Source organism: Pyrgilauda ruficollis, unplaced genomic scaffold (assembly GCF_017590135.1).
Source record: "Pyrgilauda ruficollis isolate IOZ18807 unplaced genomic scaffold, ASM1759013v1 scaffold25, whole genome shotgun sequence".
NCBI classification, from domain to species: Eukaryota; Metazoa; Chordata; class Aves; order Passeriformes; family Passeridae; genus Pyrgilauda; species Pyrgilauda ruficollis.
This window is the reverse complement of record NW_024523822.1, coordinates 3,588,688-3,613,674: the sequence shown is the minus strand read 5'-3', so window position 1 is coordinate 3,613,674 and position 24,987 is coordinate 3,588,688. Positions and strand designations below refer to the sequence as shown.

At 42.3% G+C, this 24,987-nt stretch overlaps 1 protein-coding gene across 1 annotated transcript in view; it reads left to right on the top strand.

Annotated features, from left to right (window-relative positions):
* Positions 1–11,533: 11,533 nt before the first annotated feature.
* The window catches only part of ZSWIM6 (zinc finger SWIM-type containing 6), a 109,243-nt gene continuing 95,789 nt past the window's right edge, over positions 11,534–24,987 (top strand). The window contains exon 1 of the mRNA XM_041470788.1: positions 11,534–12,088. Within this exon, the coding sequence (XP_041326722.1) occupies positions 11,575–12,088 (514 nt within the window). The 5' untranslated portion in view covers positions 11,534–11,574. The remainder of the gene's footprint in view (positions 12,089–24,987) is intronic.

Below are 24,987 nucleotides of genomic sequence, written 5' to 3'. Positions count from 1 at the left end.
AGAAGCTCACTATGCTGGTCTCCAGGAGAGCAGACTTTGGCCTCTTCAGGGGTCTGCTTGGTAGAGTAGTAGGGCATAGAATGCTTGAGGGAAGAGGGGCCCAAGAAAGCTGGTTAATCTTCAAGGGTCAAGGTCCTCCAAGTCAGGAGCAATGTATCCCAACAGAAAGGAAGTCAGACAAAAGTACTGGGAGACCTGCATGGATGAACAACTTGCTCCTGGACAAACCCAATCACAAAAGGAAGCCTATTGAGGGTGAAATAAAGGACAGGTACCCTGGGAAAAATATGAAGAGATTGTCTGAGCAGTCAGGGATCAGGCCAGATTTTTCACTAGCATAATTTCTATAATTTCTATAAATCCATTATTCTGAAGACTAACTTAATGCTTCCTAAATGTACCACATTTACCTATGAGGGTAGCAAGGGACAGGAATGCTGCTGAGTTCTTCGCAGATGTAACTGTCATCAGCACTGTCTTACACCAAGTAGCAACTCCACATAAAGTATTTCATATTTCCAGACTACCTGATGTGTCATCCCAAGATGGTGTGTTGTAGCAATAAAGAGCTGTCACTGTTCTGAGCATCTGTTTAGAGGGCAGGGTCAGCTTAAAATCTAGCCAGCTTTCAGAAGTCAGGTCTGCAGTTCTGCCTTTTCCTACATATCTCCTACATGATTTGTGGAACTTATTTATATAAACATGTCTGTTGTGCTAAGTGACAGATGCACACAAAAGAAAACATAGACTTAAACAAAAACAGTGATGTTAACCACTGACAAAAGTGCAGGCAGAATAACCAGAGAACTACTTTTGTTCAGTATTACTTGCAAGAGCTGGCATGACTCAATGACAAAGGTGTAGTTATGTTGACTCTGCTTCTTCCAGAAAGCAGTGACCTGTGGAGAGACATGAAGAAGCAAGCTGTAATTCAATCAACTTTAATTCTGCCAGACCACAACATCCTGTATAAAGGATTTTTCCAAGGATATCACAACATGCGACAACTAAAACAACTATTGTTGATCATAAAAAGCTAGTAGTATTTGTATTTTTTAGGTATACTTCACACAAAATTATAGCTGTTATGTGGTCTGAATCACCCCTGGATACTAGTATTTATACCATTATGCTTTCACTCATCAAAGATCTATATAAATGGTCTCCTGCTGAAATCAGCATAGAGTGAACTGGTAAATTTTGCATAATTTTCATGCTGCAGGTATTGAAGTGCATTCCCGTCTGGACTGTAGTCTGAAACATTCTTTTTCAGTTCTCAAGCTACTTTTAAACAGTTGCCTTCTGAATGCTAATTTCAGAATTGCATTGGCAGATCCTTACAGACCATGTCCTGAATGTTGCCATGGTTATACTCTTCGTTTAGTAAACAATATGGAATAAACCCTCATTCACAGGCAATAATGCAATTTAGCTCAATCCCCAGGTACTGTTAAAGTGGTTCGTCTTCATTTACACTTCTTAAACTCTGAGTAAGCAGAGATTGCAGGGTTCATTTCCAAATAGTGTAGGGGACACCATGCCTCTAACAAGTGCTCAAACTTAGCAGCAATTTTTCGCTCCTAGGACCACCACTGCAGACAAGGCAATACATTCTGAGCAAAGGGAGAAGTTGCCTTCTCTTCCTTAGCAGATGTTGTGACTGCAACCCATGAGTAGCAGGGGGAAGTTGTCACCACAGTATCAATTATTGGAAGAGAAAACTGCAGCTTTTGCAAGGCTCAGAGCTATTTTTGGAGGATTTTCCTGATGCTACAATCAGTCCAGGGTGGATCCAATTTCCTTGGTGGTAAATACCATTTAGAGGGTGTAGCTGGTAATGAATTGTGGTTTTACATTTATTCCCTCAAATCTTACTCTAGTTTTACCCTTCTCTTCCTCAGTTTTTCCACTCCTCATATACTAGTAATTTCTTGTTTTCTTTTGAAAGAAAAGACCTCTAGCTTTTCTAGTGAGCTTCAAAAGCAGCCATTCACCTGCAGAAAGTAAAATTTTGTTTTAAAAGAATCAAAGACTTTATGCTTGCAGAGATAAATTGAAAATCAGAACAGGGTGCAAACCTGGCTATCCAAGTGTGTAAGTGGTTAGCTTTGGTGCCTGGACTGTTGTCCCAAATGTGGTGGAAACCATGCTCAGGCTGTGCTGTTGCTGCTTCTCAGAACCACTGAAATCACAAGAACAAAATTTTTTTGGTGCTGTCTGTAACAAAGCTCTCAGAATCACATATTAAAATTACTGACCGGGAAGCAATTCTGAGTTAGGAGAATATTCTTCCTAGGGAGAGTCTGCTGTCATCTTAGGCTGGAACAGTAGTAATGCAACACTGGACGTTTTCTACAACTGGAGAATTCAGAGGCTTTGCCCAGGTCTTTGACCAGAGGCTCCATTTTTGGAACCTCTAGAAAACACATTTTATGTGAAACACCAGAAGAGATTTCTACCCCTCCAGCTCATGGATCATAACATCTGCGGGATGACTGATGGAGACATCTGCCTAAGCTTACAGACACTGACTCAGTATCTCCTGCAGTGTTTGAACCACACCATACACAGTGCCTGTATCTATTCCCCTGAAGGACCCCAATACAGCCCAGCAGAGGACAGTATCTAGCAATAGGACAGCTGTCCCATGAGTCCTGCATAATTTATTAAAGCAAAGAAGCATGGGGACATATTAATTACCAAGGGGTCCTTTCCTTTTCAGTGGTGAACCTGCCAGATTCTTGGAACTCCTAATACTCCCCTGGAAGAGGCTCAAAACACTAAGTTTCCAGAAGTGTAAGACCACAATGTGCCACTATTATTCCAAGTGTTGAAGTGCAGCAGAGGTGTATCTTTCAGCTCATCTTAATCCCTGGAGCAGAAAAGGAAAAAAACCCCGGAGAAAAAAAAAAAAAAAAAAAAAAAAAAAAAAAAAAAAGAAAGAAAAAAAAAAGTTCTCCCTTTCTATTCAAAGCATCTTCAAAAATTACATTTTTTTTATTCAGAGCAACTTCAAAAGTTAAATGTTGTCTAGTCACAGACCAGTAGAAAAAAACCTAAATCCCTCCTCTAAGAAAGGGATTCCAGTGAAGCCTTTGAAGGTAGTGAAGTAAAAGGAAGTACTGGTTTCTCTGACAAAATTTTACTGCAGGCTCTAACCATAGCTTATCTCTTATCTGAATTTGATTACAAGGCTTAGCTTGACATATTAGCTCCACTACAATTTCCAAGACTACAAGACAGGAAGAATAGGAAGAAGGAAGGCAAGTGGTTGGAAAATTTATCCATTTTGTCTCTTTAATAGGGACAGAGTGTACAGTGGAGTGGCAACAGCAAAGTACAGTTAAAGGAAGATGGGAAAGAAAAAGAAGGGATAGAAACAGGAAACCAGACAATGAAAATACTTTCAGCTGGGATACAAAATACAAGGGAAAGTGTATCAATGTCACCCAAGATATATGTTAGTAAGCTGTGTTTAACCTTGAAAGTTGATGCTCTGAACAGATGCAGTACTCCACAGGGATAGACTGGCAAAACAAGTACACACCACTCTAATTAGCACTTGGGTTACAAAATTTCAAATATTTTCTAAAGTTTTGGGACAAAAGCCCAGGTTTTATAAATATAAGATATAATCTGGGTTGAGAAAAAGAAATTGGGAAAACAACCCCTCAAAATGGTAAACCCTTGATTTGGTCTTTATTAACTATTCCTCAGTGTACAGTCCATTTTGACCAAATAAATGACAAGACAACACAGTGTAATTCTTTTGTCAGACAGAAAAACCTTGTTCTCTTAATTTCAAAGGGTGTCTTAACTATACAGAAGCCCTTGTACCTAATTAGAGCACTACCTTGTAAGTTTGTCTCTGATACAGCCCAAGAAAGAGTTGTCTGTAAATCTTGATTGGGTGTTTCAGTCCCAGCAAAGCTAGAGACAGGTTTGCAATATTCAAATACCTGTAAACTAAGAATTTAAGTACCAGTTGGAACCAAATTTTACACAGAGATCATTAAGAAAAAAAAATTATAGTCCAGCTCATTTTTCCCAGCTTGCTAAATGCAATCACTAGGGAAACAATTAAGAGGAAGCAGGTATTGTACCTGAGCTTTTTAAAAGAACGACAGTTGTTACAACAGGAGCTATTATAGTGTTGCTTAGCCATCTCAGCCTTTTCTTTACCTCCATACTTTCTGTAGGTCCTCAGTTATAATTCATGAAGGCTGAGAAGTTCGCAGAAAATTGGCACCTGAAGAAATTGCTGTCCAGCTAGCTACACTTTCCTCTTCCTAAGACTGCCTTGGCAGTGCTGCGGCAGACAAAGGTACGCCAGCACAGCACAGATCCTACTGAAAGGCACCCCATCTCTATAGCATGCAGGCAGGAGCTTCAGGTTTTGGCATATTCAAGCTGTCCCCTTGTACGTTCGGCTCCCTTGCCATCACACATTAATCTGGACTTGGACTTCTTAGTCAGTCCTGGCTAATCAGGGAAGTCTGGAGATGTCAGAGACGACTGGGGGTTGGCCAGTGTGACGTCCATCCAGAAGACGGGCTGGAACTTGGATCCAGGCAATTACAGGCTGTCAGCCTGACTTCAGCACCCAGCAAGACTATGGAACGGATCATCTTGGATACGATCACATGGCACACACAGAATAAGCAAGGGGTCAGGCTCACTCAGAATAGGTTTACGAAAGGCAGGTCCACCTGACCAAACTGATCTCCATTTACGACCAGGTGACCTACCTAGTGGATGTGGGAAAGGCTGTAGATGTAGCCTACTTGGACTTCAGCAAAGCCTTTGGTTCTGTCTCCCACAGCATTCTCCTGGAAAAGCTGGCAGCCAATGCAGTGGACAGGTACAACCTTTCCTGGATTGGCCAAGCCCAGAGAATGGTGGGGAATGGTGCCAGTGGTGGGGCTAGTTCTGTTTAATATTTTTTTTTGATGATCTGGATGAGGGGGTTGAGTGCATTCTCAGTAAATTCACGGATAACAAGTTGTGTGCAAGTACTGATCTGCTGGAGGGTAGGATGGCTTTGCACAGGGATCTGGACAGGCTGGATCATGGCTGAGGCCAATGGTGTGAGGTTCAGCAAGGCCCAGGGCTGGGTCCTGCCCTTGGGTCACAACAACCCCAGGCAGCTCCACAGGCTGGGACAGAGTGGCTGAAAGGACCTGGGGGTGCTGCTGACAGCGGCTGAACATGAGCCAGGGAGTGCCCAGGTGGCCAAGAAGGCCAATGGCATCCTGGCCTGGATCAGCAATGGTGTGGCCAGCAGGGCCAGGGCAGGGATTGTCAGCACTGGTGGGGCTGCATCTCAAATCCTATTCTGGGCCTCTCAATTCAGGAAGCACATTGAGGTGCTGGAGCAGGTCCAGAGAAGGGCAACGGAGCTGAGGAAGGATCTGGAGCACAAGTCCTGAGTGGCTGAGGGAGATGGGGTGTTTATCCTGGAGAAAAGGAGGCTCAGGGGTGGCCTTATCACTCCTGACATATGCCTGAAAGGAGATTGCAGCCAGGTGGAGCTGGGCTCCTCCCCCAGCCAACAAGTGACAGGACAAGAGCACAATCTCAAGCTGCACCAGGGGAGGTTTAGGTTGGACATTAGAAAGAATTTCACCACTAAAGGGCTAGGGTCAGATATTGGGTTTTTTTTTTTTTTTTTTTTTTAAATTTTTTTTTTTATTTACAGCCATTTAAAAAAAAAATCATTCTACCAGCATTCAGCATGTGGAAAAGCTCTTATGAAAATTTTGAGTTTATGTAATTTCTCTTTGTTATAGGTTGAAATTTAGGTAAGCAATGTCTTTTACTCCAAGACAATATCAGATTGAGGTTTTCATGTCCTTCATGCAGAGTTTCTGCCCAAGAATTACTGGGCCTGACACTGCAAAGTAGTTCCTTGGTCCAATGTAAGGAAGTCTAAAGTGCAGCTAAAAGGGAGAAAACCCAAGAAGATAAAAAGGGCGAGTTGTGGACGCTTATCCACAAGAAGGCAGTGCCCTAATGTTCTCTTTTAAATCACCAGCCTATTTCACTTTCTGTATATTTGTATTCCTACACATGCTAGTAGATCAAACAATTGCACCTGATAACTTCTAGACCAGCCTATCCCATTTTTGGTGGAGAATGTCTGACCAGAAGATGAAGTTTTGAGGAACTTTTTTTAAAAATCACTTAATCACAATTAAGTGTATGTATTTGCACTAAAAAGTGAGAATAAATGAAAAAAGATATTTTAATATCCAATATTTTCATAAAATTCTTTTATTTTGATATTACGAAAAGATAATACTTTAACATTTACGAAGACTTGTGAGGGTAATATACTGATTTTACTTTGAGCATTTATAAATTTTGCAACTCAGATCTAAATAAGGTCACAACAAACCCAGAGAGACATTAAATCTGAGTTCCCTCTGAGACAAGACTTTCTCCTTTTGACTTTATGCAAATGCTAAATCTGAATAAAGGTGAGGCACTCTTATTCCTCTAGTCTTCCAAGACCTCAATATTCTGAGCCATCTAAATGACTGCAACACATTTAATTTTAAGAAGTTTCTTGCACATTATCATTTTACTTGTAACAGTGATGTTTTTATCCCTAGTGACTTAGTGAGCTAAACTGCCCCAACAGATATCTCAACACAAGGCTCGGTCAGATATTGGGATGGACTGCTCAGGAAAGTGGTGGAGTCAACATCCATGGAAGTGTTCAAGAAATGACTGGATCTGGCACTTTGTGCTATGGTCTAGTTGATAATGTTGATCATTCAAAAGTGTGGACTTCATGACCTTGGAAGTCTTTTCCAAACGAAATCATTATGATCCTTGAAATGGGAGAAAGAAAGGTTTTGACAGGCTCCTTATAAGGAAGAAATAATTCATTCCCAAGATCTATTCTCAATAAATGTAAACTGAATGTGCTCAGTCCTTGAGGAAATACAGAGCAGCATTAATTCACACAGTACTGGGACTATGGAACAAATAATGCCTTCCCCTTCAGTCCATCTGAGAATGACTTAATACATTAAGTATGGAGCCACAGAAAGGCAGAGGACACAGAAATTAATGTCAAGAGGATTTAGCCCAGTTCTAGATGTTTGTTTCTTTTAATTGTTGTAGGAAACTGGCAAAGCATGCTTAGTATTTTCAGTAAATTTTCCTAAATGCTTTTAGATTCCAGTCTCTGACTCCAGTTTTAGAATTAACAAGGAATTTAATCAAAATAAAAAGCTGCACTTTGAAAGGGCTCATTCGGTGCTGCCAGTTTATTCCACTTCAACAGAGAAACTCTAAAGAGCTGGCAATATTTATCCTAGAGTATTTGATTTAAAAGGCTAGCAAAAGGCAAAAGTTCTTTTTTTAGGCCTTAAATTAAAAATTGCCTCTGAACATAATGAAAGAAACTGTTTTATGAAAACACTGTAAAACTGAAGACTGACCAGCTACACTATTTTCTCCACCAACCAATCTTAAGATGGTAATTTCATCAGCACTCATCATTTCCATCTGCTTTTCCCGCATTTGAATTCCCAGCTTCACTACATTGCAAAGTACAGTGATACTCACTGCCTTTACATACAGCAGTGTTTTTTAAGCTTTCACACAATGTTAGAATACATTTGTTATCTGTAAAACCTACAGCCTTCTTCCAAGAAATGAAACCTCTTGTTATCTAAAAAGGCACAGAGAAACAGGTTAAAAAAGATTTGGTTTAGCATTGTAAACCCAGTTGTTTCAGTAGGCCTATCATTCTTTCTTGTTTTGATTATTTTAGTCCTGTCTACTCAATTTTTCTTGTTTTTTTTTCCTTACAGCTTTAGCTCTAAGAACCCTCCATCCTCCATTCCCAAGTCTCCTTCTCTGTCTTTGACCCCCTACCCTCTGAGAGTTTAGAAATATTTTATGCAGTGCATGAATCCAGACCCTTGTCCAGCTTTAGTGCAGGAATGCCAGGACTCGACTTTCCTGATAAGATTTAACCACTGGGGTGACTTATGTTGGCCAGCATTATGTCGCCTGCCATCATTTTTCTACATTTAGACCTTGTTTCACACAAAGACAACTGTGCAGCTGTATGTAACTTCCTTTTAGATCAACACAACTGGTGAAATGTTCAAGCCTTTTATACTTTACTGTAATGAGCAAAACTGACTGCAACTGGCCTAATGCTCTGAAAAGATTATTAGGAAGGAATTTCACTGCGTGTGGCCAAGGGTGCTTTTCCAAGCAGCTCACAGAATAGCCTTCTATTACACGCAGGAAGTTAGCCAAATTAAGCTTGCTGTTTTGCAGCCATTCCTTCCTCTCTGTGTAGCTCTGGAATAGAAAGTTCCCAAAACGGTGAGATGGAAACAGAGGCAAGAAATACTCAGCTCGGTAAGGTCTTCCCTCGAGAACATCCACTGAAAGAAAAACTAACTAGCAATTAAAGTAGCTTAGATATGGCTTTAACACTTCCTGGTTTATTTTCTGCAGTTAACACATCTTCCCACTTGATTTCAGAAAGTGGAGGGAACTTGGGGCAAACCTGGCAGGACAAAAGTTCAGCCTCAGATGAACATTTGCAAGTTGTTCAAGTGCTATGCCAGTGCAGCTGGAGCCAAAAGTGGAGCACATTTGGTGCCTGTGGTGGCATGACAAGAGCAAAGATGCCTCTTGCTTGCTTGTCTGCTCCTTACCCCAGAAACTAAAAAGATTCACCCACATTCTGTGTATCTGTTAATATACACAGACTCAATAGGAAGTAGATACTCCAGATGAGGGGTAGAGAGATGAAAGAGGTGGATCCATGAACTCCTCCTGCTTTTCTCTGGGATTTCTTTAGTGGATTTAAAAATTTCTGCCCAGATCTGTAAAGAAAGAAGAAAGACTAAGTTGAGATAACTGACACATAGGTTAACTTATTATGGATGATTTGTTGTTCATTGTCACTCTTCTCACTCTTTTTGGTTTTTATTGTAAAATTTCTCAACTATGACATGAAGAATTCTTCCAGTGGCATTAGTGTTATTTTTATTGCAGCAGGTGGCTAAGATCCAGTAAACAACAGCCATTACCCCATTTGGAAGAGTATTTCTACTGACTTGCTAAACGCTTATTTAAAGTGGAAATAGTGGTAGAACAGAGAATAAAAATTGCTTTGACATGTGAACAATCATTACTCGTGAATAAGTGATGGAGTGAAAAATAATTTTCTTCTCTCACACACATGCAATCATGAAGTTCTTTTTCTTTTCCTTTTTCCTACTGTCTACATATTAAATATCTCTGCTCTCAGAAACGCTGAGATGAAAACCATATTAATAGTAAAAGAAAGTACTACAAGCTCATCTCTGGTTTGCAGCATTCAGGATTCCTAACACTTCCAAAATTCTGTTAGAGTTAAGTTTATAAATCCAGCAGAACATTTATAAAACATGCCTAAAATGAGAAGACAGTTAATATTCTAGCAAGCTATCTATGAATTTATGAAACTGGCATCTCAAGAGTAACTATTTTGTGAAGTCCATAGCCAGAAACACAAGCATCAGTTTAAACTCATTTCTACACAGAAGGTAGATTTCATGATCCGAAAGGAAAAAAGCCCAATTTTATAGTATGTACAAAAAGAAAAAAAAAAAAAAAACCCAACCAAATCGTGCAGAAAATAATTCTGCAGTTTAAGCTACTTGGTTAAAAATAATCTGTCATTTTCTTAGTATCAGCAACTGGCAGCAGAAAAATAATAATTAAAAAAACCAACAAAACCCAAACCAGAAAAAATCAAAACAAACACAAAAGCAAAAAACCAACCCTAACCCTCCCCCCACACCAAAAACTCAGGTCTATACCTAGATGTAAAAAAATTCTCCACACGTGAAATTTCCAAGTACTGTTACTGTTTAGAAGTTTGAAAGCATACACTTCACTCCTTCCCCAATATGTGCAAATTCTAAACCATCTCAAGGTTTCTGCCAAGCTTTCTTGAAAAATCAGTCAGCGAGTCTGATAAGTTTCAATTTCCCACCCACTTTTGAGGGGAAATGCAGTTTCTGCAAAGCTTTTCAATCGCTTGACTACAAAATAAGTCGGAGGTGGAGCCGGGGGGGCGGGGGGGGGGTTGGTGCAAACAAAAAGGAGACGACAAAGTTTCGAGCCAAGGCGATGTTGTTTGCACCTCTCAGATTTTATGCCGGGCACGCTTGACATTCCTCCGCCGCATTCCCTGACGGAGCCGCCTCCCCGCTGGGGGCGGCTTGCGCTGCATCATGGAAAATGTAGTCTGTCTGGGAAAACCAGCCTGCCGCAGGGAAGCCGCTCCAATTCCGGCTTCTGCAGGGCACGGCACGCGAGCAAAGGGCTGCTCGCCGGGCGAGTAAGTGCTGTTTGCAACTGCAGCCGCCAAAAAATGCCTCTTAGAAGCTACAGTTCCGAAATATTTAATTAATAACAAATTTTGTTTTAAATTCGATTAATAAAAAATGGCGCCTGCTCTACCATGAAGCATCAAGGCGTAATCCCATTTCCCAGATAAAATTCCAAAATGCCAAAAATATTTACTTTAAAATTTAATTAGTGGAACAGGAGTCAACCGCAGTTGCTCCGCAACGACACGCAGCCCACAGCCGCTCGGCCGATCCGCGCCGCGCGCCGCTTCCATGCGCTCGGTGCTCCGGGAGCGGCGGCGGCAGCAGCACCTCGGCACCCTCAGCATACGTACACATCTAGCTATCTCTATACATACGTTTGAGGCGCCGGCACGGACCCGAACGGCACGGTTTTTAAAGATCACCGAAAACACCCTGACCCTCCGCTGTGTCACGACTCACTGCCGCTCCGTGCCGCCCTGTCCCGCGTCTCGGCTCTCCCGGAGCGCTCCCAAGCCCTCTGCAGAGCCAGCCGGGCGCTGGCACCAGGATGACGACCTTTACCGTACTACGGCTAATAGAAGGAAAGTGAAACTCCCCACAAAACTCAATACCAACACATCTTGGAGCGCGCCTCACTCATGTAGCTCAAGAGCTTGTTATGTGCGTGCATCTGGGCTCCTGATCCAGGGGCCCACCTCTGAAGCAGGAGCGCAGGTCTTTCAGCCCGGCGCGGCCGCAGCTGGTGCCGTACTTCCCGTCGGCGCGGCGCGGCCCGCCCCTCCGGCTTTCCCGGCAGAGGTGACCGGGTTCAGGCCGCGGCGGCGGCCCCACCCCCGCATTCCATTCCCTATATGGCTGCAGAGGGGGGGGCGCCGCCGGCCACGCCCCCCTTTCCCACCACGCGCGCGAGGGCGCGCCAGGGCTTGCGCGCGTGACATCAACGGGAGAAGAGGCTGGCAAGGCGGAGGGCGGAAGCGCGCGCCACCCCTTCGATCTTCCCCCTCCCCCCGCCCCGCCGTTCTATTTACGTTGTGACGCCAATTTGCATAAGGCCCCGCCCCCCGCAGCCGGCGAGGCCCCCGCGGCCCCGCCCTCTTCGCCACATAAGGGCAGAGGAGGGCGTGTCCCCGGGGGCTCGCGGGCCCTCGCTGCTTTCCTGGAGCCGTTTATAGGGTACAGCCACTTCCGCTGTCGGCTTAGAAGCGGCGCGATCATGGCGGAGCGCGGTCAGCTCCCCCACCCCGCCAAGCGCCTCTGCTGCAGACCCGGCTATGGCTCGGGCTGCAGGCCGGGGCAGCGGGCGGGCGGCTCCGGGCCCGGCGGCGGCGCGCTCTGCGCCGGACCCTCCTCCGCAGCTGCCGCCGCCGCCCTGGGGCTGCTGCCGCTCGGCAAGACCCAGAGCCCCGAGTCCCTGCTGGACATCGCGGCTCGCAAGGTGGCGGAGAAGTGGCCCTTCCAGCGGGTGGAGGAGCGGTTCGAACGGATCCCAGAGCCGGTGCAGCGCAGGATCGTCTACTGGTCCTTCCCCCGCAGCGAGAGGGAGATCTGTATGTACTCCTCGTTCAACACCGGCGCCGAGGATCCCGCCGCCGGTCCCGGGGGCGCCGCCGCGCCTGGCGGGGCCATGGACGCCGCCGCCGCCGCTGCCGCCGACGAGAACCGGCTGCCCTTCCGCAGGGGCATCGCTCTGCTCGACGGCGGCTGCGTTGATAACGTCCTGCAAGTCGGTGAGTCACCGGCCGGTTCCGTTCCCGGACCAGGCCGCCGCCGCTTGGGGCCGCGGGTCTCCCCCTGCGTGTCACCCTCTTGCCGTCCCTCTCTCTCCGCCGCAGCTCACCGCCTGCGGCCCGGCCCGTGCGATCCCTTCACTCCCCGGCTGTATCGTGGGCCGGGCAACTTCCTCCGCCGGTCTCCTCCCCCTCGTGCCCGGGACGCGCTGTGGCTCCCTGCCTCCGTGACACGGACACGGCTCCCGCCTGTCCCTTTAACTTGCAGCCCCGCATCGCGCCGTGCCCGCTCCCGGTAATCCAGCCTGTGTAATCCCGTTTGGCTCTGCCCTCCTACCAGCGTCCACCCCCGATAATCCGGGTCATCGCTTTTCCTCGAGCCACAATAGCGAGGAGATGCCGCCCCCCCATCCCGAGGGGGACCGCCGGTGGAAATGAATCAGCAGAAGGGCGGCCGGCGGGGGAAGGAGGGGGGGCGGGATGCGTTGCCGTCCAAAATAAAGACATAAAAGCGGTGCGAGACCCCGGCAGCGGGAGTGCGGGGGGGATCCGCGAACAAAGGCATTTCTAGGGCAGCGGCGACGAGCAGGAGGGAGGGGGCGCGATTCGCCCCGCCGGGGGTGGTATGACTTGGAGGGGGGGTGCTTTAGGATGAGCGGCTTCGTGACAAGGAGGGGAAAACGAAGCTCTTCCTCCTACTGGAACAATACCCCCCTCCTCTTCCTCACCCCCAGCCCAGCCGCCTGCCGCTGTTCTTCACCCGCTGCGGGCTCCCTTGGTTAACTCCTCCCTGCCAGTGTTTAAAGGGCTGCAGAGGTGGGTATTCCCCCACTTTTGTGGGGGCTGTCTGCTGGGGGCGGCTCCCCTTCTATTCCTTGAATGGAAAAGGAGCCGCCCCCGGCAGATAGTCCCCTCCGCCGGTGGTGATGCTCTTTGTGCGACCCGGCCACTTTGTTCTCATTTTCATGTTTATTTGCGTCTTTTTTTTTTTTTCTTTTTTCTTTTTGTTTCCCCCCTCTCAGTTTTCTGTCGTTTCCCCTCCTCCTCCCCTTACAAGGGGAAGACAGACAAAAGAGGCTGCTGCTCGCCTTTTGTTGACGGCGGCGGCTCGGGGTGTTTGTGTGCATGTGGGGCGCTGGGATTCCCTCCTTCGCACTCCCCCAAAACCTCGGTGCTGCCTGCTGCGGGTTTGACTTGGCGGGCACCTTGCAAATGTGCTATCAGGCTTTTTTCCGAAGGGAAGATGTGACCCTCCTGCTCTTAGGCTTAGTGCCCCTCTCTTCTGCCTAGGGGGACTTTATTTTTATTTTTTTTAATTTAATTTTTTTAATCAACTTTCTTTTAAATTTAATCTTTTAACTTTCTCTTTCCAAGGGGTCTGAGGTGTATCTGTGGTTCCTCAGGACTGGCAAAACCAGAAGTAGGGCTTTTTTAATTTGGTCGGCAGTGCTGAGATTTTTTTCCCTTTTGCTTGCACTTGATTCTGTTTGCAAGCGATTAGGAATGACAGGAGTGCACATAGGGAGGGTTTCTTGGCTGATTGCATTTAAGCCAGGAATTCGCTGTGAAAATAAAGCCAAGGGGCAATAAATAAAAAGTGCAGTCCTCTCTAGGAGGCAGACACCCAGCGAGGACTTTGCTTTGCTTGCTTTCAGCAGTGGAACAGGCCTCAGTAAGTAGTTGTGAAAGAAAAAAGCAACTTTTTATGTGTCTTCAAATGTGAGGGCATTGAGCAATGTTGGCAAGGGTCAGTAAAGAAAGAAAGAAAATATGCATGAATATGACTTAAGTGTTGACTGCTTTTTTTGGAACCTTTAAATGCATTTCAAACAAATACTGTACCTACTGCTGAAAATACATTTGCTTTGTTGTATTCCCCCCCCCCCCCCCAACCTTATGTGAGCCTCCTTTGAAATTCTTGCAAAAATAGTAGTGGAAATCGGTGATATGAAAGATGTCAGTTGTTTTGACAGAGGCCTTTGGTGAGGGAGTTGTGGAGGACTTGGGTAAGTCCTGCTGTAATTTGGGTAGGTAGCTGTGCAATTAAGACTGGGGTCTTGCTGACAAGATATTCCTAGTGAAGCAGAAAGGTGCAGCTGTGAAAGGCAATTCCTGTCTAGAGTGAGTTATGCTGGGCAGAGAATGGAATTGGTTCCATATAATACAGCTGAATATGTAGCATTGATGAAAACTTAGAATTAAGTTTATGTAAGTGCATGTTTAGTGACCGTATAAATGTGAACTTATGTTCTTTGCAGTATGAGTAATGGAAACTCTGTAAATGTTTACTGTTGAGCTATGGAAAAGTGCAGTTGGACAAAATGCATTTTATTACATATCAGTTCTAACAGCCCTACTTGTAACCTGAAGTATTACTATAAACAGGGAATGTGGGACTTGATTTGAGAGACGCATAAATTTCAGTTCTGCGGTAGTTAAATGGCACCACTTGCTTCTGAATTTTGCATGTTAAGTTTTTCAGTCCAGTCCTGAATAAACATTCTGACTATTTTATCATGGTAAATAATCTTAAGCAGGAAGATTTCCCAAACCTTGTCTCTAAGGTTTGCTAAAAATCTTCATGTGATCCTCCTTCATGCCTACCAACTTAGTCTCTTGTGTGTTATATTGTTGTAAAGAAAATCCGAGATAAAATGAAGATGATGTATTAGTGATACACTCAAATAATGTTCTTGGTAATCGGGCAGTACGGTTGTCTAGTGGCCTATTTTGTAGTTTATTGGTGCTGTCCTAGCATAATAATTAGCATCACTTAATTTTGAAAGGCATTTCTCCAAAGAAAATGGTTTCAGAATTCAGTTTGCATCTAACTTATTGATGTATTTATATCTCTTTGATATGCTTCAATTCAACATGAAAGTTTTACTTTTTTAGTTTATTTCAAAAGAGCCAGAGAATGCAGGTTCCTAAAGCAAACCTTCCCAACTGCACAAAACAACTCTTTTACCATGCATGTGTTTAACTTACTTCAAGTATTTTTAGTAAAAATTAAAGTCTAAATAAGGAAGCACTTTGTGAGTAAATACAACAATCTGGAAGGAAAATTAGAAATCGACTGTGTTTCATTTGGCCAAATTTTCAAAATGCCAGGAGCAAGCAGACAGTTTTAGATGGTGAAGTGTATATTTGGTTTCTGAGGTTAGTCCTGAATTAGTACACAGTACTGTATTGTCGTCACAGCTCTGGCTGTCAAGGTTAGGAAGAGGTGTGATCCCTCAATAGCACAGCTGACCTGGCGAGAGCCCTTAATGCAGCTATTCTAGGAGAAGAAATAAACCCCTGTGCCTCTGCTGGTATGACCCTTGCTTGGGGAAAGACAGAGGTTGCCTTGGCTGTAGTGCTGTAAAACTCAGCTTCACTGCTGTAGCCGCATTAGAAGTACTTGAGAATTTTTTGATATGTCATACAAGGACTCTTACAGTATCCCTGTCTGTTGGTAATTTGAGGTAGATTTGTCTTTGTTGCGTAGACCCTGTTTGCTCATACGGGCCTTTCTTAAAGGAGTTAGAGCCCTTTCCATGGTAGCATAAGGCTCTGTGACTGCAGTAAGTCATGCTTTTAGGTATGAATGACAAGGGAGTGAGTTGGAGGGAAGGAAAATCTAAAGAATTCATTGACTGGCACTCGCCACAGCTCTAGAATATGATGTTAATATTATAAGATAGAAAGCTGCCTTGTCTGTAGAAGGAGGTTCATCTGAAGAGCATCATTAGCTTGGAGCTGCAGGCTTGTGTTTTGGAAGCCCCTCAGGGATACCTGGTTGGGGGATGTAACCAAAATGCTTTTTATAGAACAGCAAAGTAAAATTTCTCCTTTCTTAAATAGTAGTTGAAGGTCACTGATATTTCTTTAATTTGTTCTTAAGTTAAAGACTGGAGATTGTTTTGCTTTCAAAACCAGGAGAAGCCCTTTTTTTTTTCCATCAGGAGCAGGTGAAGGCTTTAGAAAATCGAATTGGTGGCTGCATGTAGTTCTGGTGGAACTTGTACTGTAGTCAGCAGATTTCAGATCCTTTTGGTGGACAATGATTTGAGGTAAATTTTGATTCTTCCTAGCCATCTTTACTGAAAAAAAAAAAACCCCAACAACTCCAACAACTTTCTGAAATGGCAGAGCAAGTAAAACAAAACTAGTTTCTCTTCTTTCGGGACTCAGTTGTTTGAGTGCCAGTGGTATAACATGAAACACTGTTTTTTTCCTTTCAATAAAACCATACCAAGTATTTTATTCACAAAGGTGACACAGATGTTGTACTGTGCTGTGAGTTGAACTGCAACTTTTATCAGATATGGTGATCCTCACTGGTGTGTGCTATATATATATGTAGTTGTTGATGAAACCTGTAGGACAGATGTATTTAGTAAAAGGATTTACTTAATGAAAGTAATACCAAGTTGTGTGACAAACCTAAGGCTGTCATTAGCAGCAGTGAAGGCACTGTGTTTAGTGTTAACCTTTTTTGACCTGTGATACCAAATTGTTCTGGTATGTGTAGTGAAGTTTTTCCAAGGGGAAAAGGTTGTGTTAAATATTGCCTATTTAAAGAGGAGAATTTTGTGTGCTGACATGCTGAAATAACAATTGTGTTGAACTTTTTTGGGTTTGGTTAGGAATGTATGAAAAAAACAAATAATCCAGAATTTGTTAATACAATATTATGGTATGGGTGTAAACAAATGATGTCTGACTTTTTGCTGGAATTTTTTTGACTTAGTTCCAAGCCTAGTAGAGAGTCTTGTGAAAATGCCTTCATTGATTCCAGTTTCAGTTTGCTCTAAGAAATAACTACTGATATTTCCAAGTTCCAGAACAGAAGCCAGTAAGTTGATTTTTAAATGATTGTTCCTGAAAGGGAGACATCTAATGTATTGTAGTTTCCTTGTAGGATTTGGAATGCAATGCGTTAATTGGTGAATATGCAAGCTATTTTCTATGCGTGTGCTCTAACAGACTATCCTTGACCTTGAATAATTTCTTTGGATACCCTGAAAAAAAAGATAGACAGAAGCAAAAAAAAAGCTGTCTTTCAAGACCAGATCGCTAAAGGTGGAAAAGCTTTGTAAATCAGCTCCTGCGTTTAATTCAGGCTGTCTAAAAATATCTATTCATGATTTCAAGAGAGTGTAAGTATTTTAGAGGGATTTCAAGATACAAAAATAAAACTTGTATATACAATCTTCTTGTGTAATTGTGAATAGTAGGGTAAATGTAATTGGACAATGTCAGTACTACTATTGAATTAATTTATTTTTTAAGGAAAATAATTGCTAATTTCTTGCCATCACAAGTTTTAGATGAAGAAATCTTGTTTTATATAAGAGTGTTGTATTTGGTTCATGTAACAAAATTTTTCATTGTGTGTTTTAGGTCAGTTTTCATGTTTCTTATGTTCTCTTTTCCCCTTAATTTCAAGGCTTTCCTTACTTCCAAGAAAACAATTTTCATTTTCAAAGCTGCCATTGCTTTTAGAAAGTGATTCCATCTTTGTATATGATCCGATGATTTGGTATGTAGCAATGTTTGAATTTGAGCCACTTGTCATGCCAGCAGTTGATGCCTGCATTTACTCTATTTCTCTGTGTGCTGACTTTCAGAGGCGAACTATTAATTAAATGCCAAATCTGTGTGTGTGACAGAGGGCTATTTAAAAGTCATAATCAGACAAACTAGTTTCCTTAAAAATCATTTGGTAGTTGCTGCATTTTGCTGTATCATTTGCTTTTATAAATGACATTAAAATCAAATCATTACTTAAGACTCTGGTCAAGTTCTAATTAAAAAAATTCATGTGAAAAAATGTGCCAGACTGTCAGGTGCAGTTCTTACTGTTGAAGGATGAACTGTAGTAGATGGTGTGCTCTGAGATATGTCTGCACGAGTTCAATTTAAGTGTCACCTGCTGTCTAGGTAATCTCATGATGTCAAGATAAAGTGTGAAGTTCTGTAGTAGTGTAAATATGAGTGCAAAGTTTCGGAAAGCTGCTGACATTCCTTAACTTGCTTTCTCTTTAGCTTATTTTCTTGAGGGGTAAGGTAGGAGAATTTATTGCATTAAAAAAAAAAAAAACCCAAAAGCCAAGTCAAAAAAGGGCGACGCTATTTCAACTGACAAAAGGTATCCTAATTTATGAATATGCTGTCTGTGACATGAACTAATTTGAAATTTTAAAAAGCTATCATGTGTGGCTTTACAGATTTAATGTGAATTCTGATTGCCTGGAATGTAGTTAGCCTGACAGCACGTGAATACTTGAGTGCTGTCCAGCAACTGCAGTTGTTTTGAGAGACCTGTCTCCTTGAACTTCCAGTTTTTGCTGTTGGTTTACTGTCCAAGACAATGTATGTAAAAAGTTCTCAGCTGGGTATGTGTGCAGCCCTTGACATGGCTTCATAACCTTCTGTGACCTGGATCACTGGCAGTGTTGGCTGGTGCTGTACACTGGTTTGCATTCTCCTTCCAGCTACATGCCAATTACTATGATTTATGTGATGGCCTTGTGGCACATTACCCTGCTGTCCTCTGAAACAGCAACATGCATCCAGTCTTTGTTGCCTTGGCTGTGCTGTGGAGGGCCAGGAAGTCTGGAAAAGCTGAGATATAAATCACCATCTTAAAATAGATGTTTTCTGACTGAATTCTGCAAATGTGCAAACAGACTGGAGGAGTCGAGCCTTCTAATAGTAACTACACTGTAGAGAATTCCTTTGTGGTTAAGTCAGAACTGATAAAAGGCCTGCTGTAAGAGATGAGTGGGCATACAAAAGACTTTTTTTGATGTGACACAATTCAGTATAGACTAAAGAGTCTCCTAATGTGGAATTTATACCAACACTTTATTAAACACCTCTGAAAAGTGAAAACCAAATATTCAGAGAGGGCAGATTTCAGCAGTGTTTAAAATATATTTTAAAGTAATTGTGATACACATCATTACATGCTTTAAAAAGGAGAGTGTAATTTTTTTATTCGTGGCTTTTTAAGGTTATTTATTTGTTACTATTTTTTACTGTAAGCCTCCATTCCTCTTTGCAAGTGAGTGTATTTGACAGTCTAAATACCTGGAAGTTTTGCTTTGGAAATGCAAGGGCAATGGCTGAGAAAGTATGATGCTAATTGGAAGGATGCAGTAAAACCTGTCAATAAGTTTAAATTTGCACTAGTAGAGCTAGCTGACCAGATAAATAGGAAGCTCATGTACTGAATCAATGTTCTAAAAATTTAAGTGATTTACCTTTTATTGTAGTTGATTTAACAATCCACCTGTTCACATAAGTCACCTTTCATAGTTAATTGGTGTCAGACCTTTAATACATTTTGGCATCACTGGAAAAGTAACGTGGGAAATGGTGTAGTAAGGTATTTCACAGACTTACTTGTTAAAAAATATTTTTATTGTCTTTTTTACTTTATTTTTTCACAAAAGTTAATTGCATTTAAATGATTCTTTTAAAGACCTGAAAAATCAACTGTTGTGTACCTGTATGACTTCTAAGAAATGAGACACTTAGTTGTATGTGTGCCAAATTTAACTGCTAACTGGTTACTGACAGCCAATAGTAATGCAGTCACAGTGCAGGAACTATGGAGGAATTGTGCAGCTGACTACAATATTTAGTTTACACTGACTAATAAAATGAAAAACATTAAACCATCAAGGCACTTAAAACTGGATAAACCCTTACAGAATGTTACAAATGTACAGCTTGTAACAGAGTAAAGGATCAAGTTTGCCTGTATTCCAAGTATTTAAATGTTTATAAGCTTGTATTAAAAGCTTGGCTTTGGGTTAAAGGCTTCAGCAGTGGCTCTCAGATTTGTTTCTGTGTGTTTAGAGTTTGACTCTTTGTTCTTTTATGCTAGTGGCCTGCCTTCTTTCTGCATAGCAGTGTTCCACTATGTGTGCAAGACAGCACAAACTTTTTAAACTCAAACACTTCAGCTTCTAGCTTGCCCTTGTCAAAAGTGGCTCTTAAGCTTTATTTTTAAATTTTAAGTTGAATTAAAAGTTTTTAATTTCTGCATTCAGCTTCGATATTTTGACTAGGCTGATGTGCATGGAACACTGATCCATATTCAGTGATTAATGATGGAATTTATATGTTTGTCAGTAGTAAAAATAAATACAGGTAGTGTGATCTTCAGAGTTTCATATGCTTGATGGTTGGTCCTTTCTTTGACTTACGTGCTGCTGTGGCTATGAAAGGATAGCAGTTAGAATCTATGTTAAGAATTCATTACCAAATACACTTACAGATAATCTTGGGATCTTCTGGAAAATATGAGGAAATCAGTTTAGTGGAGGACTATACTGTAAGTTTGTTGGTTGCTTCCACAGCAGTTCCATCAGACTTTGCTTCTGCTATTGGTGGAATACAATGCAGTATTTTGGGAGGGTGGAAAGTAGTCTTAGTGAAATACTCATTTGCATATTTACAAAGCTGAATTTAGTGACCATACTTACTGGATTAAACATGGCTTGTTCTTCTTTAGGACAATTTTGCAGAGTCTACTGATTTTAAAAGTTCAAGAACAGGGAAAAATCAATAGTCTAAATGAATTGTTTAATATATTAGCTCAAGAAAAAGAAAAAAAATGGAACACTTTTATTCTGAAATACTGTTATTACTAATGACATCTGGCTGTGCTGCTGCTGTGGTATATGCAAAATGAGTCTCAGTTCTTCCATTGATTTAGATCGTAAACTGAAACCTTGCAAACTGTCTACAGTTAGTGCCTTGGGAATAAAATATCAAGTACGTTACATTCTGTTTCTGGATTTTGTGTTGCTATATTATAAAGAAGCCCAAAACTTCAATTTTGCTTCCTCCACAGCAGGGGGATGAGGATGACATAAAAATGCGTGGCTGTTTTTTATCTTTTTGTTATTGTGAGCCATGATATGGTGATGAGTGCACCATCATGCAGCTTTCCTTGTCAAATACGAATACCCATGAATTAACAGAGGTGACTTCAGCTCAATGTGCTAATGCATGAATGGTAGGCAGCGACTAGGACTGGGACATGATGTAACAGTTGCTGTTACAAGTCTGATGGGATAAGCTGAGAAAAAATTTTTCAGTCTTGTGTGTAAATTTTAGAAGCAGCATACCACTTAGTTTCACTGACAGTTTTGGGTGATCAGTTTTTAAATTGTCATGTATCCTGGCAGTAGTTTACAGGTTTGACTTCTAGGTAATTTTGTAGATGATAAATGTAAAGGACTGTTTGGTAGCAGGGAGCAAAGATGTGTTTAGGAGTAAACAAGAGTTTGTTTTATTAAATACACTCTTGAAGAGAAGAAAGGTGATAAAATGCTGAGTAAAATGCTTTATAGATGAGAGGCCAAGAAGAGAAGTGGGGAAGTAGTACTTCCTGAGATAGTGCAGAGGTCAAAGACTTCACTGGATATCTGATGAGGTATATTTAAGGAGGATGTAGTCTAAATGACTGTTCCCTCTATATGGTCTACTTTTAATGAGTATTAGCCAATGCATGGAAGCTGATAGACTTTTTCCTACAAAATGAAACACAGCTTTCAAGATGGAAAATAGGTTAGCAAACAGTAACTTAGCTGTTCTGTAGCTTTTGAAATTGTAAAATAGTTTTAAGTTATGAAGTGGTTGTCCTCTCACTCTTTTCAACCTTTTGTTCCAATTTCAATTTTATAAATAAGATGTATCAGATGCACAAAGGTAATGCTCTGATTTTTCAGATAATGGTGACTTTCTGTGTGTTGGAAGGGTGTTTGTCAGATTTTACTTTAGCAGAAGCTGCTTCTTTTCAGTCATGATGGAAGCTTGGCCAGTGGTATAACAAAACCATTTTTTTCTTTGTTCTTGTACCACTGTTTCAGAGAGATTTTTTCATATCATTAATTAATCATTCATAAAATTGTAGATTCTAACTAAATTTCATTTACTATACGCTATTTCCAAATTGTAGCTTAATTCTCCTGAATAGACATTAAATGGCTTAGTTTTAAAACACTGTATATTGCAAAAAGAGACTTGTTTTCATATTTTGGTCCCCTACCCCCATCAGTGAATATTTATGGTACCCAGACTCGTGAAAAACAGATTTTGGTTTTTTTTTTTCCCCCCGGAGCCTATATATTGTCCTGACCTGGAATAGGGAGTGCAGACAAGAATCTGATGAAGAGTGATACACACTTCATTGGACAGTTCTTCAGACAAAAAGTAGGAAGGGGAAAGAGGAAGACAACTGCCAGAGTTGCTGCAGTGGTGATCAGAAGGACTAGAGAAGCTTTTCCTGCTGATAAGAGGCCATATGAAATACAAACTTAACATTGGTAGGGGTATAAGATAAGTGGTAAAGACTAAAAACATAGGACAGATGTGAGCATTGTAATCTCAGTACCAAAGAGATCCAAAGTCTTGTACTTAAAAGGAAGGACTTGTGTGTGTTCAACAGGACAAGGAAGGGTGCTGCTGTTGCTAGAAAGCTGAATATTCCTAGTATGTAGCATATGATTAAGGGAGCAAGATGTCAGTAGGATCAAAGCTGCTCCTTACTGATTCTCAAGGTGTGAAATGATAGCTAGTGAAATGTTAGAATGGATGACTGGAAAGATCTGAATCATGGGTATGTGCTTCAGTGAATTCTGCCTGTTATGAGGTCCATCTTCCCCTCCCTCATTGAATAACAAAAGGAAGTTAAGAAGTAGAGATCAAATATTGAGAAACATCTGAAAGGCGGAAGCAGAGGAAGATGACTGAGCAATGAGACACTAAGCTCTGAAAGGAAGTAAAAGGAGAAGCACAAAAATCTGTAAAAATTTCTGGGAGGGGAATCAACATTTTGTGAAAGTGCTGAAAGATACAGGAACCTGAATCCAGAAGACATTACCACTGGGGACTGTGGTGGAAGCCATCTCAGTGTGATGCACTGCATTGGAGCCAGCAAGGGCCCAATGGCAGAACCACATTCCAGACAAGGGCCTTGGTGTAGTCAGTGACTTCCGTTGTGGGATCGTGGGATCGGGAGGGTGATGTGGGACAAGATGGTGTGATATAATGGAAGCACCTCAGGCAAAAGTTAATGGGTGAGGTGGGAGAATCAGCAGCATTACAGTGCAAGGAGTGTCTGTATGTTAGCCTGGCATACATGTAGCTTGATTGGTAGGCATGAGGGGTTTTGTATGGCTGTGTTTTGTTCCAGGAGCCCAGGAGGTATAGCATGTCGTGCAGCCTTGGTGAGGCAGTAAGTGTCGTGAGCGTGGGGATTGGGCTGTGTGGTGTTTGTGTATTACAAAGTCAAGAGCGGATCCACTTGTATTGCAGTTGATGCTGGTTTGAAGTATCAGAAGCAGAGTGGGGATATTGTATTTGTACAGTGGGATGGAGATGGGACTGCTGCAGAAGGAGCCTGCAATTTAATCTTCCATCAGTGGTTGGGTACAAATAATGCGAGTCAGCAGCAGCATGTTCAATGCAAGCTGGACAGACCTTTGACCAGCTTATTCTCTGCAGAGCACACTGCCCTCACACCATACTCTCTGCATTGAACAGCTCCTCTTGCACAGGTAAAAGCAACTTTGGTCAGCTGCTTTCTGTCAGGAATGGGTATATTTGCAAGCAGGGGGCTATCGAGATGTTTGTGGGCTGTTGGTGTCTAACAGTGGTGTCCAGTGTGGTGGTGACAACTTGAAAGCCCTGATGTGGTGCAGCAGCACAGGGCCTCCACTGACTTGAGTGATGCATGTCAGCTGTTTGGAGGCTCTTGTACCAGCCTGCGAAACCTGTGTAGATGTGGCGTGCTGAATAAGGTAGGTAGTTTCTGGTCTTTGTAAATACGGATTTCAGGTGCAACTGCAGGCCTGATGTCTGTCTTTTTCTTAAGGCAGGTAACCTTAGGTTGCCTGAGAAAGGTTATAAGTGATAAAGGCCTTAAACTCTGACAGAAGTTGTAACTATATTTCCAGCTATTCCTTTTCTTAGGGAGGGAGAATGTTTCTGGTTGACCAAGCCTGCTGCCCTAAAGAATGCTGCTGATACGGAAGCACAGTGTGGCTGTGAGCATGGGAATTCTCCAAGAGCTGGTTCCAGCAGGGTTGCAATCTCTTGTCACTCAGTGAACTCCTCCAAGGACAGACTACAAAACAGGCCTATGAAAATAATTGTTTTCCATGGTGAAATACCTGTCATGAATATGGTAAATGAAAGAACTGACTCATTTGCTGAGCTATGACTCATTTACTTCTCTGCGCCTCATTGTGTAACTCTTAGAACAGAAAATGCACATTGTTGTGCTTATAAACGTGTATTTTGGAAAGGTTTTCTATGATTGCCATTTGCGAACTTCACCCACTGTGATGACCACTGTGTTACTAACCCTGAAGTTACGTCATTGCTTTAGGCTGGCTTAAATGCAGGCTGCTCTTAAAGGAACACTGCAGTTCTCAAGCTTTCAGCTTGTGCCAGGGCTTGTGGAGCTGCATGGTTAGCCAGATGACTGACCTGCTTACGAATTCAGGTCTTGCTTGGTGAGTTTTACCTGGTTTGTTGGCCAAGAAAATACTACTCTTGATGCCAGGGAAAGAAGATTGCACGAAGGGGCACTAGAAAGTCAGGGCTCCTTTGTCAGTCACACTTTAGACTGGTCTAAAGGGGACGTGAAGCTGTAATTGCTGCCTGGGGAAAAGAGGTAGCTGCTGTGTTTGAGAGTTCAGCTGTGGCAAAAGGCAGCTTGTTTGTTTCAGAGCTACCAGGACAGGCCTTTCTTGAGCTCAGGTGCTGTGTTTGGCATATATGAGTGAGCCATTTTCCATATCACTTACTTAATCCACAGTGTGGGTTTTTTTTTTTTTTTTTTTTTTTTTTTTTTTTTTTTTTTTTTTTTTTTTGTGAAGAATGAGCTC